The sequence below is a fragment of the Euphorbia lathyris genome, chromosome 6 (assembly GCF_963576675.1).
Source record: "Euphorbia lathyris chromosome 6, ddEupLath1.1, whole genome shotgun sequence".
Classification (NCBI taxonomy): domain Eukaryota; kingdom Viridiplantae; phylum Streptophyta; class Magnoliopsida; order Malpighiales; family Euphorbiaceae; genus Euphorbia; species Euphorbia lathyris.
Genome location: NC_088915.1, coordinates 65,928,655 through 65,947,306, shown reverse-complemented (window position 1 = coordinate 65,947,306; position 18,652 = coordinate 65,928,655). Strand labels below are relative to the sequence as shown.

The 18,652-nt window shown below is 38.5% G+C and overlaps 2 protein-coding genes and 1 long non-coding RNA gene across 4 annotated transcripts; 1 reads left to right on the top strand and 2 right to left on the bottom strand.

The window, feature by feature from the left end:
- Positions 1-3,152: 3,152 nt before the first annotated feature.
- LOC136233907 (uncharacterized) lies at positions 3,153-4,186 on the bottom strand. Its single transcript, XM_066023636.1, has 2 exons — positions 3,925-4,186; positions 3,153-3,842 (listed from the first exon to the last, which is right to left on the bottom strand). The coding sequence occupies exons 1-2, from the start codon at positions 4,090-4,092 to the stop codon at positions 3,285-3,287; spliced, it is 726 nt and encodes a 241-aa protein (XP_065879708.1). The 5' UTR covers positions 4,093-4,186; the 3' UTR covers positions 3,153-3,284.
- LOC136233908 (uncharacterized) lies at positions 3,502-17,390 on the top strand. Of its 2 annotated transcripts, none has more exons than XR_010690983.1 (4): positions 3,502-3,636; positions 3,882-4,071; positions 14,673-14,759; positions 17,209-17,390. It is a non-coding gene; the product is annotated as an uncharacterized lncRNA (long non-coding RNA). The 2 variants fall into 2 exon arrangements; XR_010690982.1 differs by lacking the exon at positions 17,209-17,390 and adding an exon at positions 17,017-17,145.
- LOC136233906 (trans-resveratrol di-O-methyltransferase-like) lies at positions 15,874-17,131 on the bottom strand. The gene is made up of 2 exons (XM_066023635.1): positions 16,379-17,131; positions 15,874-16,301 (listed from the first exon to the last, which is right to left on the bottom strand). Exons 1-2 carry the CDS (start codon positions 17,129-17,131, stop codon positions 15,996-15,998), a joined length of 1,059 nt encoding a protein of 352 aa, XP_065879707.1. The 3' UTR covers positions 15,874-15,995.
- Positions 17,391-18,652: the final 1,262 nt, after the last annotated feature.

The window sequence follows — 18,652 nt, the reverse complement described above, 5'->3', positions numbered from 1 at the left end:
CAAAGAAGGTTCTTAACTTTAGGGGGCACTTTAAGATTCCAAACTTTATTCCATAGAGGAGAATCAATGAACCAATTTGTTCCAAATCCAGACATAAGCTTTCTGTACCCACTTTTAACTGTATAGTTGCCCCGTCGGTCATCCTTCCAATACCACACATCTTGATCAATCCGATTAGATAAGGGGACACGGAGAATAAGATCTGCATCTCGATGAGCAAAAATGCCCGAAACTAACCCAACATCCCAAGACCGCCGACCCCCCTCCATTAGATCAGCCACCACTTCCACCCCTAAGCCATCCAATTTTTCACTTTCAATATATGGAAAATGATCGTCAGGGAGCCACGGGTCATCCCAAATCCGGACCTCCCCACCCGCCCCTACAAATCTACGAATACCTGACTTTAACAATTCTTGAGCACCCATAATACTACGCCAAATGAAGCTAGACCCATCAGATAATGATGCATCAAGAAAAGAGCAATTCGGATAATAAAGAGCCTTAAAAACTCGAGCCACAAGAGACTCAGGGTTTGAGCTGAGCCGCCAACTTTGTTTAGCCAATAAAGCTAAGTTGAAATTATGCAATTTTCTGAACCCCATTCTCCACCAGCTTTTTTAGGGCAACACAACTTATCCCACGATTTCCAATGTAAGCTACCTTTACCCGAACCATCTGATCCCCACCAAAAAGAATTCATCAACTTCTCAAGGTCATCACATATATTCACAGGAAAAAGGAAGAGACTCATATTATAAGTAGGAAGCGCCTGCACTACTAATTTGATCATAATCTCCTTTCCGGCTCTTGATAGAAATCTAGCCTTCCAGCTCTTCAGTCTAGCCCGCACCATGTCCTCAACAAAGCCAAAAACCTGTGCCCTATTTCTTTCCACCACCGAAGGTAGACCCAGGTACTTATCCGGGAGGGCTACAGCGGAAACCCCCAAAATATTACTAGTTTCAGCACACTCACCATCTGGGCAGTTTCGACTGAAAGATATAGAAGATTTTGATAAATTTATTTTCTGTCCAGAAGCACACTCATAGTCATTTAGAGCTTGTTTAATTGCTGAACCTTCTGATTGATTGGCTCCGAAAAAGAAGTAACTATCATCAGCGAAGAACAGATGAGAGATTGTTGGCGCTTGGTTCGCAACAACACAACCTCGGATCCGACCCTCTGACTCTAGCCGAGATAAGTAGAGAGAAAGACCCTCCGCACAGATAATGAAAAGATATGGTGACAACGGATCCCCTTGACGGAGCCCCCTCTGTGGAACAATAGGGCCCACAACATGCTTCCCATGGACAACCCTATATTTAACCTTTGTAACGCACTGCATTAATAGGTTAACAAAGCTCGATGGGAAACCAAGTTTCACTAACATCTCCTGAAGGAATCTCCATTCTATCCTGTCATATGCTTTAGACATATCAAGCTTAAGAGCAGCTATACCACTTGAAACCCTTCTAGTCTTCTGATGGAGATAGTGATTCACCTCAAATGCCAGCATAACATTATTAGTGATAAGTCTGCCAGGGATAAAGGCACTCTGGGACGGAGATCTAAGAACATGAAGCACTTTCTTTAACCGATTAGCTAAGACTTTTGACACAATTTTGTATATCACATTACAAAGAGCTATCGGTCTCAAGTCAGAAACCAACTCAGGCTTCGATTTCTTAGGGATTAATACAATATTAGTTTCATGAATTTCATCAGGCAACAATCCAGAATTTAACCATAACAAACATGCTTCAGTAACATGACCTCCTACTACATCCCAAAATTTCTGATAAAAACCGGGGTTAAAACCATAAGGACCAGGGCTTTTGTCAGGGTGCATTGAAAACAAGGCTTCTTTAATTTCCACAGCATTAAACACACCACAGAGCAAATCACAATTTTCCACAGACAACTTTGGCACCACATTTTCAATAATAGGCCCCAAAACACAACCATTCGAGGTAAAAAGTTGAGTAAAATAAGAGAGAAAAACAGAATCCAAACCTGCACCCCAGCTGCGCCATTCGCCATCTACATCCCGAAGCCTCAAAAAGCTATTCTTTTTCCTTCTATTATTAGCAGCTGCATGAAAAAATTTTGAATTCATATCACCACCAGCCAGCCACAATTTTTTTGCTCTTTGCTTCCAGTACAATTCCTGTTGATACAGGATATTTTCCAGCTTTTCCCGAGCTTCTAACAGTAACGTCTGACCAGTTAAAATTTGAGAAAAGAGAGTTAAAAATCAACTCTAACAGCCTCTTAGTGACTACTCAAATCACTAAGAGTCTTTTCATCCACTTTATTACGAAGAGTTCCTAATTTCTCCTTATTTTATTTTTTATAAATAATTTATTAATTTTTACTCTCTTCTCTCATTTTTAATAAATATAGCCACACTTGATAATTTTAATAATAAAATAATACATAAGGAGTGAATATGAAGAGTATTGTTAGAGATGTTAGAACATTTTCAATAGCCTCTTAGTTTGCTTGACTCATAAGTTAAAATTTGAAGATAGAGAGTTAAAAATCAGCTCCAACAGTCTAGTGGCTACTTAAATCATTAAGAGCCTCCTCGCACTCTATTAATAGAGAGTATTTCTCACTTTTTAATGTCTTCTTAATTTATTTTTTATTAATAATTTATTATTATGGAGTCTCTCAAAATATAACAATAATTAATAATTTTAATTATAAAATAATAAATAAAGAGTGAATACAAGGAGTATTGTTGGTGATGATGTGTTTTAGTTACTCTTAAATCACTAAGAATATGTTGGAGATACTTCTATATATTAGTCATTACTCAAATGACTAAATTATTCATATTATTTTGAGAGAATGGACTAAAAATCTCTTAAAAATGCTCTAATAAATTACCAACAAATAAACGGAATTTTTTTTTGTAATGTCGAAGGCCTTGTTTGATAAACCACTTAATTGCTTAAATTAAAGTGTTAAGCACTTATTTAATTTAAGTGCGTTTGATAACAGTTGTTTCTCTACCACTTAAATTAGTTAATTAAGTTAAAAACCACTTATTTTGATAAGTCAAAATATTTAACTTAACATTTTAAGTTAAACATTATCAACTAATATTTTTATAAAAATAAAATCATTCAATATTTTCAGCACTTATAATATTCAGCACTTAAAATTCAGTACTTATTTTTTCAGCACTTAATTTTCAGTTTTATCAAACAGCACCTTCCTCGAAGAAATTAACTTGATTTCTTAAGCAAAAATGACATAATTAACTTCAAATTATTTTACCCAACAGAATGCTCAACATCAACAACTAATTGGGGAAATTTCTCAACCACCTCTTCCGGCGGAGCCTCATACCGATGCAACGGAGTGGAATTAGAATCAAGATAATGGAGCATGATCACCATTACAACAGATGAAACAAACATAGGTATAGGACCAAAAAACCATGGCAATAAATTAATCGCAAAATACAAAGCTCTAAGCCCAAGTGACCAAAAATCACTACCTTTTATCACTGCTCTTTCCACAAATTCAACGGGGATATCTCCGCCTGGTGTGCTAATTAGGTAATTGGTATGCACAAAATGCCTTGCAGATTGAACAAAGCACGAAAATGCAAGCAGAAAACAGGTGAGTAAGCTTATGTATTTGATTGAAATTGTCGATGGCCTTGTGTCACCGTAGATTAGTTTACTTTGGAACACATTGTTGGTTGAATTTCCTAGCCATGCTCCGATTAGAGAGCTGAGAGTTAAGGAGATTGATGCTAGGAAAGTTGCAGCTGAAGTGTTCGACGAAATTACTGAGAGAGCCGTGCCGATATCTCTTTTGTCTGCCTGCAGGAATTATTAATAACAATTATGTTTGTGTGTCAGGTTGAAGAAGAATCGAGAGAAAGAGAGAGAGATTGAGATTGACCTGCATAATTCTCTCAACCCAAGCTCGCTTATCGTTGTTTTCAAATCCCATTATTGTGGTGTGGGGAAGATTAAGGTATCTGTAAAGAAGGATTAGGTGATAAGCAAACATGATTAGCAACCCACAAGGAACTAACACCAAATCAAGGTACTCCTTTCTGAAATCCATGTTTTACTTTTCTTGTTTCTGCTAATTTTAATTAATGATAGCTTTGGATTCTTAATTTTCGTTTTAGGTGTTTGTTTGTGAATTTTTTTTTAGAAGTGGGTTTGTTGGGATTTTGGATTTTTTACTCATTCTTTTTCTTGTTTGAGCAATAGGTCATTACGACAATTATTTATTAATTAAGAAGTGCTAATCGCAATTATATGAAATACCATTGGGTAAGAAAGAACAACTTGAAATGATTCCATGAGATGTGTTGATTTTTCTGAGAAGAAAGGTTGGACTACTGAACTTCAAGTTCAATTATAGGAGGGTAGTGTGTTAAAAATCGACCTTTTCATGGGCTGTGCTAGTATTGGGTCGGGCCGGATTAACGGGCTTTACTTTAAAATATTTAATCTAACTCAGTAGGAATATAGACAGATTTTGTTTCAAACTCGGTCCACATAAACTCAGCTTAAAAATATATATATATATTTTTTGAAATGAAAAATTATATATATTTTAATATTTAATAATAAAAGTTAATGTTATATAAATATCATACAAGTTAGAATTTTAATTTTATATATGATAATTAAAATCTAATTTTATAAATTATAATATATAAAATATAATTTATTTTTAATAATTCATATTTAATAACTGGGCTGGGCCTTGCTATTATATATACATCCAAAACCCAATCGGGATTTGACGGGTTTGGATCATTCCTAATATCATTTTAAGCTTAATACATCATTTGCCTCCTGAATTTGTCTAAAAAGCTTGATTGGTTCCTGAACTTTTGAAGTGTCTCGATAGCCCCCTCAATTTGAATAAAATGTTCATTTAGCCCCCTCAACTTGCATAAAGTGTAATTAATTGATTACTCGGTTGCAAAAAAGTAAGTTAAATGTGGAAAATGTATTGCACGTGTCTTAGAATGTTTTTTTTTAAGTAAGAGCTTGAAACGGGAAGTGTCTAGACTCATCCCAACTAGGTTGGCACCAGTCGTAGCCACACAACACCCCATCTCAGAAATTTTATTAATAAGTAAAAAAAGAAAGAATAACAATGAATGAAAGAATAAAGAATGAAAATAGCAGTGGACAACATGTCCTAAACCCATCTTAGCTATAAATAACGTTTATAATAAGTCCTGTTAAAGTCATTGAACACATGAGCCGCGCAAAAGCTAGGATAGCTTGGCCACCATTGTTCCCCTGTCATATTTGCCCTTGTGCCAGATAGATAGTCTGCAACAGTATTCCTTCACGGAAAATATGCGAGATGTGGACCTGATTAAGGCGAAGAATGTCAAGGCAAAAGAGCCAATCTCCCATGAGCTGCCAGGGAACGTCTCGCTGACGATTACGCAATAACTGTACGGTGCTCAGCGAATCAGATTCAATCCATAGAGGGAACCACCCCCGAATATCAGCCTGTCGGATTGCATATATTACCGCCGAAATTGCTGCAAATAACGGGTTGTCCGTGTGGAGCCTAGCAGCAAAGCAGCCTCTCGGAAAACCACGTGAGGTGCGAAAAATACCACCCATACCAGCAGACGTTGCAGAGACCGAACCATCAGTATTGACCTTTGTCCACCCTTGTGGAGGAGCTCGCCATTGCAGGAGTCGGTGAGTTGAAGGAGGGGCTGATCTACCTGCAATTCCAAATTTAGATAGAATCAAAGCATCACGGGCTGAGGCAGATGTCCCGTGTTTAAAGAAATCAGCATCTCGGATCCCTTTCCATATTAAACGGAGTGTAAATGAGATATTCGTTGGAATAGCATTGAAGATATAGTCATTACGAGACTTCCAAATAGCCCAAATTGCGTGTAGAACTGCACTCTGCCAAAGACGCTTGATTTGGGAGCTAAAGTGTAGAGTTGTAGCCTGATGAAATAAATCTGAGACCGATTGTGGCGTTCCAATGTAAGTTAGAAAGACATCTTCAAGTGCTTTCCAAACACACTTCGCAAATCGACAAGTGACTAGTAAGTGGTTCTGTGATTCCGATGCAGCCCCACAAAGACTACATCTCGATGCTAACGACCAGCCACGCTGAGAAAGCACGTCTTCCGTTGCAAGTTTGCCGTGTAAAGCTTTCCAGCTGATAAGCGAATGGGATAGTGGAATAAATTCACCCCAAATGAAAGAAACCCAGTCTTGACGATGACCCTGAGCTCAGAAGAAATCATAGGCACTTTTCACCGAAAATCTGCTATTCAGTGCTGGCTTCCAGCAGCATAGATCCTCAGTATTATGAAATTTTTATGTTTCAGACAGCCACAACCACAGACTGAGGGATAGGTAACTCCTGCCAAGTCGAGTTCAATGTAAACTGTTGCACTTTGTCAGTAAGCAACTTTCTTTCCGATGTCGGTATCTCCGGTCTATCTGCAACTATCGGGCAAAGCCATTCGTCGATCCAGAAATTATGGTCGGATTCCGTGCCAAGTACCCAGTGAATCTGACGTCTCACATCATGGTGTAAATATTTTAGTGAAGACCAAATAGAGGAGTTCACCGTGTAGCACTTCGGCCACCCGTTAGCATACAGAAAACGTGTTATGGTCCCGAGTTAGTGATCTAGTTATGGGTCTACAACCAGGTAACTCTACCTTCTTCTTCTTAGGTTTTCTGCCTTTAGAACCTATGATTCTAAATATTGAGGATCAATTAAAGAGAGAACCTCAGATCTCTGAGTTTTAATTGATGAAATGGAACTTAGGTATTCTCCCTTTGTTCCTCTGCATTTAATTCAAACAAAACACATGTAACTGCTTGTTTACAGTTATTACAAGGAAACTTCTTGTTTACAGTTATTACAAAGAAACTGCTTGCAAACTGAAATATAGACACAAATAACTGAAAATTGATTAACAAACTTCTTCTTTCTGCCATGTGAGAACCGTTTATAAACTTGCAAAGGTTTGGGTTGCTTTGGATCCATAACATCACTCTCCTCCTCGAAAACGAGCTTGTCCTCAAGCGAGAAGTTAGGGAATTGTTGAGTCATGTGAACGACATCCTCCCAAGAAGCATCCGCTGGAGATAAACCCTCCCAATGCACCAAAACCTGATCAATGCCATGTAACACTCGCCTATCAAGAATTGCTTGAGGAGCTGGCCGAAGTTCACCATTAGTGAGGTGGGGAAGGACTGGATCAGTGGCAGCAGCAAGGTCCCCATGAAACTTTTTTAGTGATGAGACATGGAAGACGGGATGAATGCGGGAACTGGAAGGTAACTCTAATTTGTAAGCAACAGAACCCACCTTACTCACAATTCTGAATGGGCCATAAAATTTGGGAGCCAATTTCTTGTTGGAGCGAGACCGAAGTGACAGTTGACGGTAAGGCTGTAATTTGAGAAGTACCATGTCATCCACTTGAAATTGCACATCCCGATGAGAGGCATCAAAAGAGGCTTTCATTCGTTGTTGTGCTGCAAGTAATCTATCCCTCAAGTCAGTCAAAACTGCATCTCGATCCTTAAGGGAAAAATCAACAGATTCCAATCTGGATGAATGTGGACAGTAAGACAAAAGCCGAGGAGGTGGCCTTCCGTAAACCACTTCAAAAGGGGTGGCTTTGAGACTGGTATGAAAACTGGTATTGTAACAATATTCTGCCCAAGAAAGCCAAGCAAGCCATTTATTGGGGCGATCACTAGTGAAGCACCGGAGATACATTTCGATTGTGCGATTGACTACCTCGGTTTGGCCATCACTTTGTGGATGATAGGCAGAACTAAAGCATAGTTTCACTCCCTGTAAGCGGAACAATTCAATCCAAAAAGCACTGGTGAAAACGACATCCCTGTCGGAGACGATAGACTCTGGTAACCCATGAAGCTTAAAAACTGTATCAAAGAACAACTTAGCCACTGAAGAAGCAGCATAGGGATGTGCAAGAGGTATGAAATGAGCATATTTTGACAACCGGTCAACCACCACGAAGATAACCGATTTCCCCTGAGAGGCAGGAAGTCCCTCAATGAAATCCATGGAAATATCGGCCCAAATCTGCTGAGGAATATTAAGGGGCTGTAGAACGCCACCCGGATGAAGATTCTCGGCCTTGTGACGTTGACAGACATTACAAGCACGGACAAATTCTTTTACCTGAGACTTCATTCCCTTCCAATAGAAATCTGCTGTAATTCGCTTTAATGTTTTCTGATATCCTTCATGTGCTTGATTATGCAGAGCCGAGACAATGTCAGCGACAAGGGAAGAATCAGATGGAACATAAAGCCTCTTGTGAAAATATATTAAGCCATTGTGGATAGACCAAGGATCATCCAATTCCATAGCACGGATCCGAGTAAGCAACTGCTGATAAGTTGGAGATGAATTTGCAAGGGACTGAACATCTTCAAAAAGAGAGATATTAGGATTAGAGATGGCTGCAAGTTGCCCCGAATCCTCTGTTTGCTGAGATAAAGCATCGGCCACTATACTCTCCCTCCCAGCTTTATATTCGACCACAAAATCAAAGCCCAACAGTTTACTTAGCCAATGTTGCTGAGGCGAAGTGTGTACCCACTGATCAAGAAAATATTTGAGACTATAATGATCTGTCCGAACTACAAAGGAGCACCCCCATAAGTAAGGCCGCCAATGAGTAATTGCCTTAGCTAACCTAATTAATTCCTTCTCATAAGCCGGAAGTTTGCGATGATGAGTAGCAAACATACGGCTGTAAAAAGCGATCGGTCGATTATTCTGCTGCAATACAGCCCCAATTCCACTACTGGAGGCGTCACACTCCACAATGAAAGGTAGAGTAAAATCTGGCAAAGACAGCACAGGAGTAGAAGACACTGCTAGTTTGAGTGCTTGGAATGCTAGAGATGCTTCTTCAGTCCAAATGAAAGAATTTTTGCGAAGAAGAGAAGTCAAAGGGGCTGCTATTGCTCCATAATTCTGCACAAATTTTCGATAATAGCCTGTCCTGCCCAAAAAACCCCTCAAAGCCTTAACTGAACCCGGTTGTGGCCAATTCAATATTGCTGCAATTTTCGTTGGGTCTGCCGAAACCCCTGCAGTAGAAATCACGTGCCCCAAATAACTAACTTCTTGACGACCAAAAGAGCATTTGGACTGTTTGAGGAACAATTGATGTTGTTGAAGCAGTGAAAAAACCAATTTCAGCTGCTGAACATGCTCCACCCAAGTTGTGCTATAAATCAGTATATCATCAAAGAAAACCAGAATGAATTTGCGGAGGTAGGGCTGAAACACATCATTCATTAGAGCTTGGAAAGTGGACGGGGCGTTAGTAAGCCCGAACGGCATCACCAAGAACTCAAAGTGACCATGGTGCATCCGGAAAGCCGTTTTAGGAACTGAGTGTGGCTCCATTCGAACCTGCCAATACCCGGAGCGCAAGTCCAATTTAGAGAAATACTGTGCTCCATGAAGTTCATCCAATAATTCGTCAATAACCGGAATTGGGAATTTATCCTTAACAGTCTTAGCATTCAAAGCCCGGTAATCAACACAAAATCGCCAAGAGTGATCTGCCTTCTTTACTAACTGTACAGGAGAGGAAAATGGAGAATGACTTGGCTAAATGATGCCTTTTTCCAACATCTCCTTACACTGCCTCTCAATCTCATCCTTCTGCATATGCGGATAACGGTAAGGGCGAACCACTACTGGATCAGTTCCGTGTTGGAGGATAATGCGATGATCATGGTTCCGCCGAGGAGGCAGCGCTGCTGGCTCTTGAAAGATAACCGAAAATTGCCTTAATAGGGCAAGGAGATCGTTTTCATGATCTTGAGAAGAAGGAGAAGTAATTAGAGTTAAATTTGGAGTTGGACTCTTTATTTCTCCCTTAAATTCAATCTGCTGGCCCCACTTTTCAAATCTCATTGATAAGGAAGTAAAATCCCACATAATGGGACCTAGTGTTTGAAGCCAATTAATTCCCAATACTGCGCCAATTCCTCCCAAGGGAAGCAGATAAAAATCTACAGAAAATATATATTTAGCGATAATTAAGGGAATTGAAATGCAAAAACCTGTACTCCGTATTCGCTCTCCATTAGCCACTGTAACAACAATATTTTTCTTTCAATTTTGCGGCTTCAAACCCAAAGAATATGCCAACGTTACATCCAAAAAATTATGAGTGCTGCCAGAATCGATTAAAATCAGGAGAGGGTGATTGCTCAAAGAACCCTTAACCTGCATCGTTTGATAGGCATGGTTTCCAGTAATGGCGTGGATGGAAACCTTAGGTTCTTCAATCGGTTGTACCCCTTCTGTTTCTTCCCCTTCAGATTCTGATTCCTCTAATCCTTCAATCCAAAATAATTTCTTACATCGGTGTCCCGGTGAGAATCGTTCATTACAATTAAAGCACAAATTCTTGGCCCTCCTTGCTTCCATTTCTGCCTTGGATAACTTCTTGAAATACCGGGATGGATGGGGTTCCTGTTTCACTGGAACTGAATCAGGCTGATGTTGGGAAAAAAAATTGGTTTTTGTTGCCAATACTTCCTCTGCTCATACAACCTGGGGTAAATCATCGCTGCAGTAAGGGTGGTAGGTTCATGTAATTCGACTTCGACTGCTATATATTCTTGCAACCCACTAATAAAAATCTGAATTTCCTGTGCAGGAGACAAACTCGTGGTTCGCGCCGATAACTGTTCAAACTTGCGCTGAGAAGCCTCCACAGAACTAGTCTGACGCAATTTCGACAATTCCCCCAAATTGTTGCCATGACATATGGGACCAAAACGAAGATGACAGAGGTTTTTGAATTCATCCCACTGCAAATTCGGTTTGTCCCTGTCCAATTTCAGGAACCAAAATTGGGCGTCTCCATCCAAATGTGCAGCCACCGTTCCGATCCTCTCCTCTTCCGGAATGTTTTGGTGGCGAAAATAGTAATCGCAGCGACTCAACCAAGGAAGTGGGTCACTGCTGCCATCGAACTTAGGGAATTCGATTTTGGGTTTGCGCGAAGTTCCTGTACTTCTATTCTGATCACGATCTCTGTGACCTCTGTTAGCACTGGTCTCTTCATTGTAGCGTCCCTCAGAGCGAGCTGAAGCTGAAGCAACCTCGTTTGCCAAGTCGTTTAATCTAGCCTCTTGTCGTGCCTGATTTGCCTCTTGTCTCGCTTGATCTTCCTGATATCGTGCCATGAAGGCTTCGAATTGTTGCTGTAATCCCCTTATGTCGCCCATAACTCCTGTCTCTGATACCAAGTTGTTATGGTCCCGAGTTAGTGATCTAGTTATGGGTCTACAACCAGGTAACTCTACCTTCTTCTTCTTAGGTTTTCTGCCTTTAGAACCTATGATTCTAAATATTGAGGATCAATTAAAGAGAGAACCTCAGATCTCTGAGTTTTACTTGATGAAATGGAACTTAGGTATTCTCCCTTTGTTCCTCTGCATTTAATTCAAACAAAACACACGTAACTGCTTGTTTACAGTTATTACAAGGAAACTGCTTGTTTACAGTTATTACAAAGAAACTGTCTGCAAACTGAAATATAGACACAAATAACTGAAAATTAATTAACAAACTTCTTCTTTCTGCCATGTGAGAACCGTTTATAAACTTGCAAAGGTTTGGGTTGCTTTGGATCCATAACAAAACGTCTTTGGATAAGCCGTGCAATCGTATTTGTCCCGCAAATAAGATTCCAATTAATCCTGGATAACATAGCAGAGTTCATGCTGCTCAGGTTTCGAAGACCCAGACCCCCTTCTTTCATAGGTAGACAACAGGAAGACCAAGCATACTTACTCAACTATAAAACTTATTTTCTCTAATGTTAGAACCACATACCCCGAACTTAGGCATTTTACTTTTTTCAGACGTGTGCAATACATCTTCCTTATTTAACTTCTTTTTTTGCAACCGAGTGATCAATTGATTATATTTTATGTAAGTTTAGGGGGCTAATTGAACATTTTATACAAGTTGAAGGGACTATCGAGACACTTTAAAAGTTCAGGGGGCCAATCAACCTTTTTAGACAAGTTAAGGGAGCAAATGGTATATTAAGCCATCATTTTATTATGTCCAAAGTTGGGTCCATTGGATACTTAATTGAGCGAGCCAGGCGGGTGAATAAGTAAACAAGTCAAAAATTGAATAATAGCATGTAGGGATGTAAATGGGGCAGGATTCTCCGTCTCCATTGGTGACCCGTCGTGATGGGGACGGGGAATTCCCGATAAGAATCCCCGTGGGACGGAGATAGGGATAGTTTTATCCCTCGTCGTCGAGATGGGGCAGGGATGTGGAAAGGTATCCCCGTCCCGTGGGGATCACCGTCCCCGTCCCGTTAATCCCCGATAGGGGATCCCCGACTATTTCCCGTGTTGATTTTTTTGGATGATTTGAGTACATTTTTATTAGGTAATTGGTTGTTTTAGGCATTACTATTTTTTAAAAACATAAACGGTGATTCTCCGCGACAAACGGAGAATGGGAAATGGAAAAAAGGTTTTCGAAACATCTGAAATTGGGAATGGGGATCCCCGTGGGGATGGGAAAGTTGACAAATCTGTCCCCGTTTAACTCGCGGAGACAGGGATGGGAAATGCATTCCCCACCCTTCCCCATTTACATCCCTAAGCACGGTTTCCTAGTTGTTAGCCCATTTTTTTTATTGAATCCAATTAATTAATTGATTTGAGTTTGGCTAAGCACTTTTTAAGCTTTTTATCTTCAAATTAAAGTCTCTCGAGATCAATATCTCTAATTTAAACGACATTGCCATAACGTTCTTAAAACTTAAGTTAATCTTAATTTGTTTTTGAATTGGTCATTTTCTATCATAAAAATTACTTTATATTATTTGGTCGCGATGATGGACAATTAGGAATCTCTGTGCATTGTAATCCTAGATTACGTTAAGGATTGGACAATTAGGCAGTAGAAAAAAGAAGAAAAAAAATATAAATTTCATGCGCACATCTTTAAACATTGACAAAAAGAATGATTTGAACAGATCTTTTTTTTGTTTGTGCCATGAGTCATTTCATTTATAGCTTATATGACTGCTAGTATTTATAGACACTCATCCTGCTGTCATTTTTCACATTGTTAATTAAATAATACGTCAATTGCCTCTAATCTCAATCTCTCTCTTGAAGTGGAGGCGAGGTTGTTTGAACCAACAAGTTTTCCATCATAATTATCACAAATCACTTGCCAAATTAAAATTCCCACAAGTCAACACAATCATCTAGTGCCAGATTGGTTGCTTATAAGAAAATAATTGTGGCATTTTTTTGATTAGTCTCAATTAATCAGTTCGAGGTTGCTCAAACATTTTTAGGTGACCTCTCTCCCAATTAAATAAAGTTTACTCTGTACACTGGAACTCAAATACGAAATCACTAAATTAAGTAACTTTAGGTCCTTGCCAATCAAGCCAACTTTTTAGCCACGCAATGGTACAATAGCAAACATTTGCCAACACACATCCAAATTAAAGGAAATATAATCAGGAAAATTATACTAAATCAGAGCAATTTTACAAATAGAATTCAAATTTCTGTCTCTTCCCCTCAAATAATGTGATTACTATAAACTTGAGATAGGCAGAATTTTTGCATCTGAAACTAACTTTTGCTCTTGTTGATGATTCTCAATAGCTAAACTTGTCTCCAAACCTTGTAGCTGCCAGCTTACCCCTTTGAACATATTGGTCACAGTAAACTTTATGCAATGTAACAGTGTAAATATCATGGTAATATAGGATAATGACGATTAGAATAGAGGAAATAAACATAGGAATTGGACCAAACAACCAAAGGAGCATCACAAGAGCAAAATAAAGTGATCTAAGCCCAAATTGGCAAAAATCACCCCCTTTTATTACTTGAAACTGCAATTTCTTCAATTGGTTTTTCTTATCAGGTGAACTCATTAGATAATTTGCATGAACTAAATGTCTTGCGGCTTGAACAAAGCCGGAAAAGGCAAGAAGTAAACATGAAAGCAGGCTTATATCTTTGAGAAAAATGGTTAATGGCCTTGTGTCGCCGTAAATTTTTCGGCTTTGAAGCAAATTATTTGCAGAAGAAGTTCCAAGCCAAGTTCCAATAAGAGAGCAAAGAGTTAAAGAGATTGTAGATAAGTAGATTGAAGCACTTGTGTTGCTTGAAATCACATTTACAGCTCTGTCATAGTCACCTGTTTCACCATTCTGTAGAAGATTTTCAACCCATTCTTCCTTGTCTTTGTTCTCTAGGCCAATAACTGTAGAATTAGAATCATTGAGATTTTTGTAAAGAAGAAAAATATGGTAAGAAAACATGATTAGCAACCCACTAGGGACCAAGATAAAATCAAGATATTCCCTATGGAAAATCATTTTGTTTCTTGTTTGTGGTGTTGTTGAGGTTTGAAGTTTACATGTATTTTATAAGGTCTTGAAATTATGTTTGCTAGAAGAGGATTTGCTTTCAATTTTAATTAATCAATATAAGATTATGGCGGAGACGTAGACACATTTATTTAATATGCACACATGGCTTAGTTGGATAGAAAAATATTGATTATGATATGCATTTTGGCTTAACAAGTCATAACTAACTTCTACACAGGCTCTTCCTCATCATCAGAGTCACCAAACACATCATGAATCTTAGCAGCTGATCGTGAAATGTGATTCAGATCCTTCTCCTAATCAGGTCATTTACTGTTATGATGTCAATATTTTTTTTTACAGTCAGTGAATTCAACTTAACCAGATAGAAAAACATGGAACATGCACAAAAACCTTAAGACTACCTCCTCATCCTCATCAGCTTTTGTGTTGACATGGCATTCTTTTAGAAGAGGATTTGTTTGAGAATTTGGCGGACCAGAAACCTTTTATTTTTTGAGAATACAGACCCGAATCTCCTCCATGTGTTGCGTCAGCTTTGGACGCTTACCCGTGAGTCGAATTTAATTGGGTCTGGCACATTGTTTAATTCGGTTAGCGAGTTGTGTATTCTGCGGCAATTAAACACCAGTCCCCGTCCTTCTAGAGCTCCTACTATTATTGGCGTTCTTTGGCATCCTCCTCCTTTGGACTGGGTTAAGGTTAACACGGGGGGTTGTGCGAGTGGTTCTACGGGGCCTGCAGGGGGTGGTGCTATTTTTAAAAATTACTGTGGTTTTCCAATGGGTTCTTTCTCGGTCCCCTTTGATCAAACTTCTGCTTTTTTGCCTGAGCTGCGCACTGCTATCACTGCCATTTCTACAGCTTGGAATCAGGGTTGGTGACACATCTGGCTGGAGTGTGATTCCTTTTTCCCGGGGTTGTTTTCTTTTTCATTTGTAACTCTTTTCTATTTTCTCTTTAATATATTTTAGGCTTGCGGTTTAGAGGTTTTCTGAGGGTGCCAACCTAGTTGAGATGCTCGGCGCTCTTTCTCATTCTCTCCAAATTTCTACTCAAAATAAGAAAACAGTCAAAATCAAAGTGCAAGAGCTTATTGGATAAATTTAGGCTAATAGAGAGACCCAGGGGCGGAGACAGGGAGGGGCCTGGGGGTGCCCGGGCCCCTCAGGCCGCCGGAACCACCCTGAGTAGGGGTGGTTTCCGGCTCCCCTGTCTCCATTGTTTAAGATTGAGGGTGCTGAATTAGCACCCCCAGACTTGAGGCGCCCAGCTTTAGGCTGCCTCAAGTCATCCGTATTTGGGCGGCTCGGTTTGGTGTTAAATTGGCCCCCCCAGCCGAACAGTTCTGTATTCGCCACTGGAGAGACCAAGATTTAACATGTAATTTCCTTTGAAAAAAAAAATGTAACTACAATTCAAATAAATTTTATTTCTCAATTACAACTTAATTGCCTTGTTCTACTAAAGCTGCAATCACATTAGTTATTTCAGGAAAAAAAAAAGTTACACAGAATTATAGAAAACAGCTCCTTAATCCTTATGGATAAACTTCAATAATGGAATTTAACCCAGAAGTAGCAGTGATTTTATAGTGACTAAATCCAGCTTCCATGAAGAGCTTCTTCCATTCTTGTTCATTTCTCTCTTTTCCACAACTCAAAAGCATCATTTCCAGGTCTAGAAAAAACTTCGTTTCAGCCACTCCATTTTCATCCTTTTTATCATTTCTGATCACCATTTCTATAATTATCAATTTTCCTCCCTCTTCACTGCTTCCAATCGCCTCTCTGCATCGCTTCAAGATCTTTACACAGGCTGCATCGCTCCAGTTATGCAGAACAGACTGCAAAACATCAAAATTATTAATACCAAAAATCAGCAGCCACAACAATCAAATCAAACAAATCAATCAATCTATACCTTGATCAGAACTGCATCTGCACAAGGAACAGAATGAAACATGTCGCCTGCCACAAATTTCAAGTTCTTAGTCCCTGGCAAATTTGCAACAACTTGTGGCAAGTCCAAGACAGTGCACTGAATATGAGGGTATGAATCAGAAATAGTCCTGGCTAGAGTTCCTGTCCCGCCTCCTACGTCAACAAGAGTCGAAAATCCCTGGAATATTTCCTTGTGTTCCTTAACAATTAGGCTCGTAAACTTCGAATCACTAGCCATCATATCATTCAAAGAGTTCATAAATTCAGGATTGTCATTCCCATATTCCCAAAAGCTCTTTCCATGGTAAGTTTCAAATGGTGTGAGCTCTTTTGATCGAAACCATTCGGAAAGGGAAAAACATGGACTTACCAATGCAGGATCTAGCATTGTCTGAACAAGAGTTGGGTTACTATCTTTGAGCAAGAGAGCAGAAGAAGGTGTAAGAACATACCCTTCTTCCTCTTGATTTTTGTTGAGTTTGGTTGTGTTAAAGAATCCGGAATGAACGAGTATGCGCATAACTCGTTCAAGCGAATTCGTTTTCGATGAGGGAATATGAAGTTGTGAAGCTAAATCCAGAAGGGTAACAGGGTTTTTATGTTTTTGGATAATGTCAGGAATTCCAAGATGAACAGCACATTTCAAAGACATGGATTCCATGTAATGGTACATGTGTTTGTATATGTGAGATTGAGCTTGAAACAACTCATCAATGTTAGCTTGAAACTCCATAGTTGTTTTTTTTTTTCTTTTTTGGAGTTTTGGTTGTAAAAGAAGATTCAGAATTTATGTATTTCAACTGTTTTCAGTTGCAGATTACGTGTATAATGGGTTAAAGAGGAAGTTTCTATTCTCTGCATCAAGAAATTTCCTTTGATGAGCAAATAAGACCCTTTAGATTTGACTTTTTAGTTGAAACTGATGTCACTTTTTGTGTTCCTTAATAAATTCTTTCTTGACTCATTCACTCAATGAGATTGAATCAAAGGCTTTGTTTGTTTTAGGGATTAAATCCAAATTTGTCCCTAAATTTTTAGTGAAGTGAAGATATACCCTAACATAAAAAATTTAAAATTTTGTTTTTAATGTTTTCAACCTAAAGTTTGGACCCAAATAACAGTGCATGAAGTAATTTTTGGTCTAAGTAATAGAACTTATATAACGACACTCTTACCTAGGCCCAGACGCAGGGGGCATGGGTGCTTGCGCACCCTGGCTGTTGAGCACCACGTGTGTCCACCTTTCTATTTTTATTTGTGGGGTGCTGATTGCGCGGCAGCACATGAAAAGTTATGCATCTTTTTTTCCAAATTTTAAACCAAAGCGGTGCCATTTGGCTTGGGTAGGAGTGGATTTGATCAAATATCACCTAAATGGCCTTAAAATAAAAAAGTTAACGAAAATAAAGTTTTTTATAATATTATTTTCATCAGTTGTACATTAAAACCTCTATAAATTAATAATGTTAGGACCATGAAATTTTATTAATTTATAGAGGTTATTAATTTATCGAGTATAAAATTAGTGATCTGGTCCAAGTTGACCCAAGTTGGGACCAGAAGAAATTATTATTTTAAAGAGATTATTAATTTATCGAGTATTAATTTATGAAGGTTTGATTCTTCTGGTCCCAACTTGAACCAGATCACTAATTTTGTACTCGATAAATTAATAACCTCTATAAATTAATAAAATTTTATGGTCCCAACATTATTAATTTATAGAGGTTTTACTGTACTTAGTCAACTTTTTTCCCCTATTTTCTACATTGCAATTTGCAAGATATAATTTGTTTTCTCTATTTCTCTACATTGCAATTTGCAAGATATAAATTAAGGTAACTTGTCTAAATTAAGGTTTAACTAAAAAAATTCAAATTTAATAAAAAAATTACTTAAACTTTCCCTTGTTTCCCTTTCAAAAATGTAAATTGACTTGACTTGGGCAGTTGGTGATGGAGAATAGGAGACTAGATAGAAAAGAAATGGTAATCAAAGATAGTAAACAAAACAAGCCCACCTAACTAACTTTTATATATATAGAATAGTTGCACTAATCAACTTCCTTAATTAAGTTTTTGGTGTTGCTAATTAATTCCTTCCTTGATTGGGCAGCGTTACTTGACTGCCAATGAATTGAAAATTTCAAGTCATTTTAATCATTCAAAGAAATTAGTATTAATTCCAAGTGAAATATTGAAGATGAATTGTTTGAGAAGTGTTCAAAATTCTAATTAATTATGTGTTTATTTTC

Coding starts and splice junctions, on each gene's coding strand:
- LOC136233907 (XM_066023636.1), bottom strand. CDS start 4,092: ATGGATTTCAGAAAGGAGTACCTTGATTTGGTGTTAGTTCCTTGTGGG. Junction 3,843..3,924: donor GGGTTGAGAGAATTATGCAG/GTCAATCTCAAT, acceptor TAATTCCTGCAG/GCAGACAAAAGAGATATCGG.
- LOC136233906 (XM_066023635.1), bottom strand. CDS start 17,131: ATGGAGTTTCAAGCTAACATTGATGAGTTGTTTCAAGCTCAATCTCAC. Junction 16,302..16,378: donor CAGATGCAGTTCTGATCAAG/GTATAGATTGAT, acceptor GATGTTTTGCAG/TCTGTTCTGCATAACTGGAG.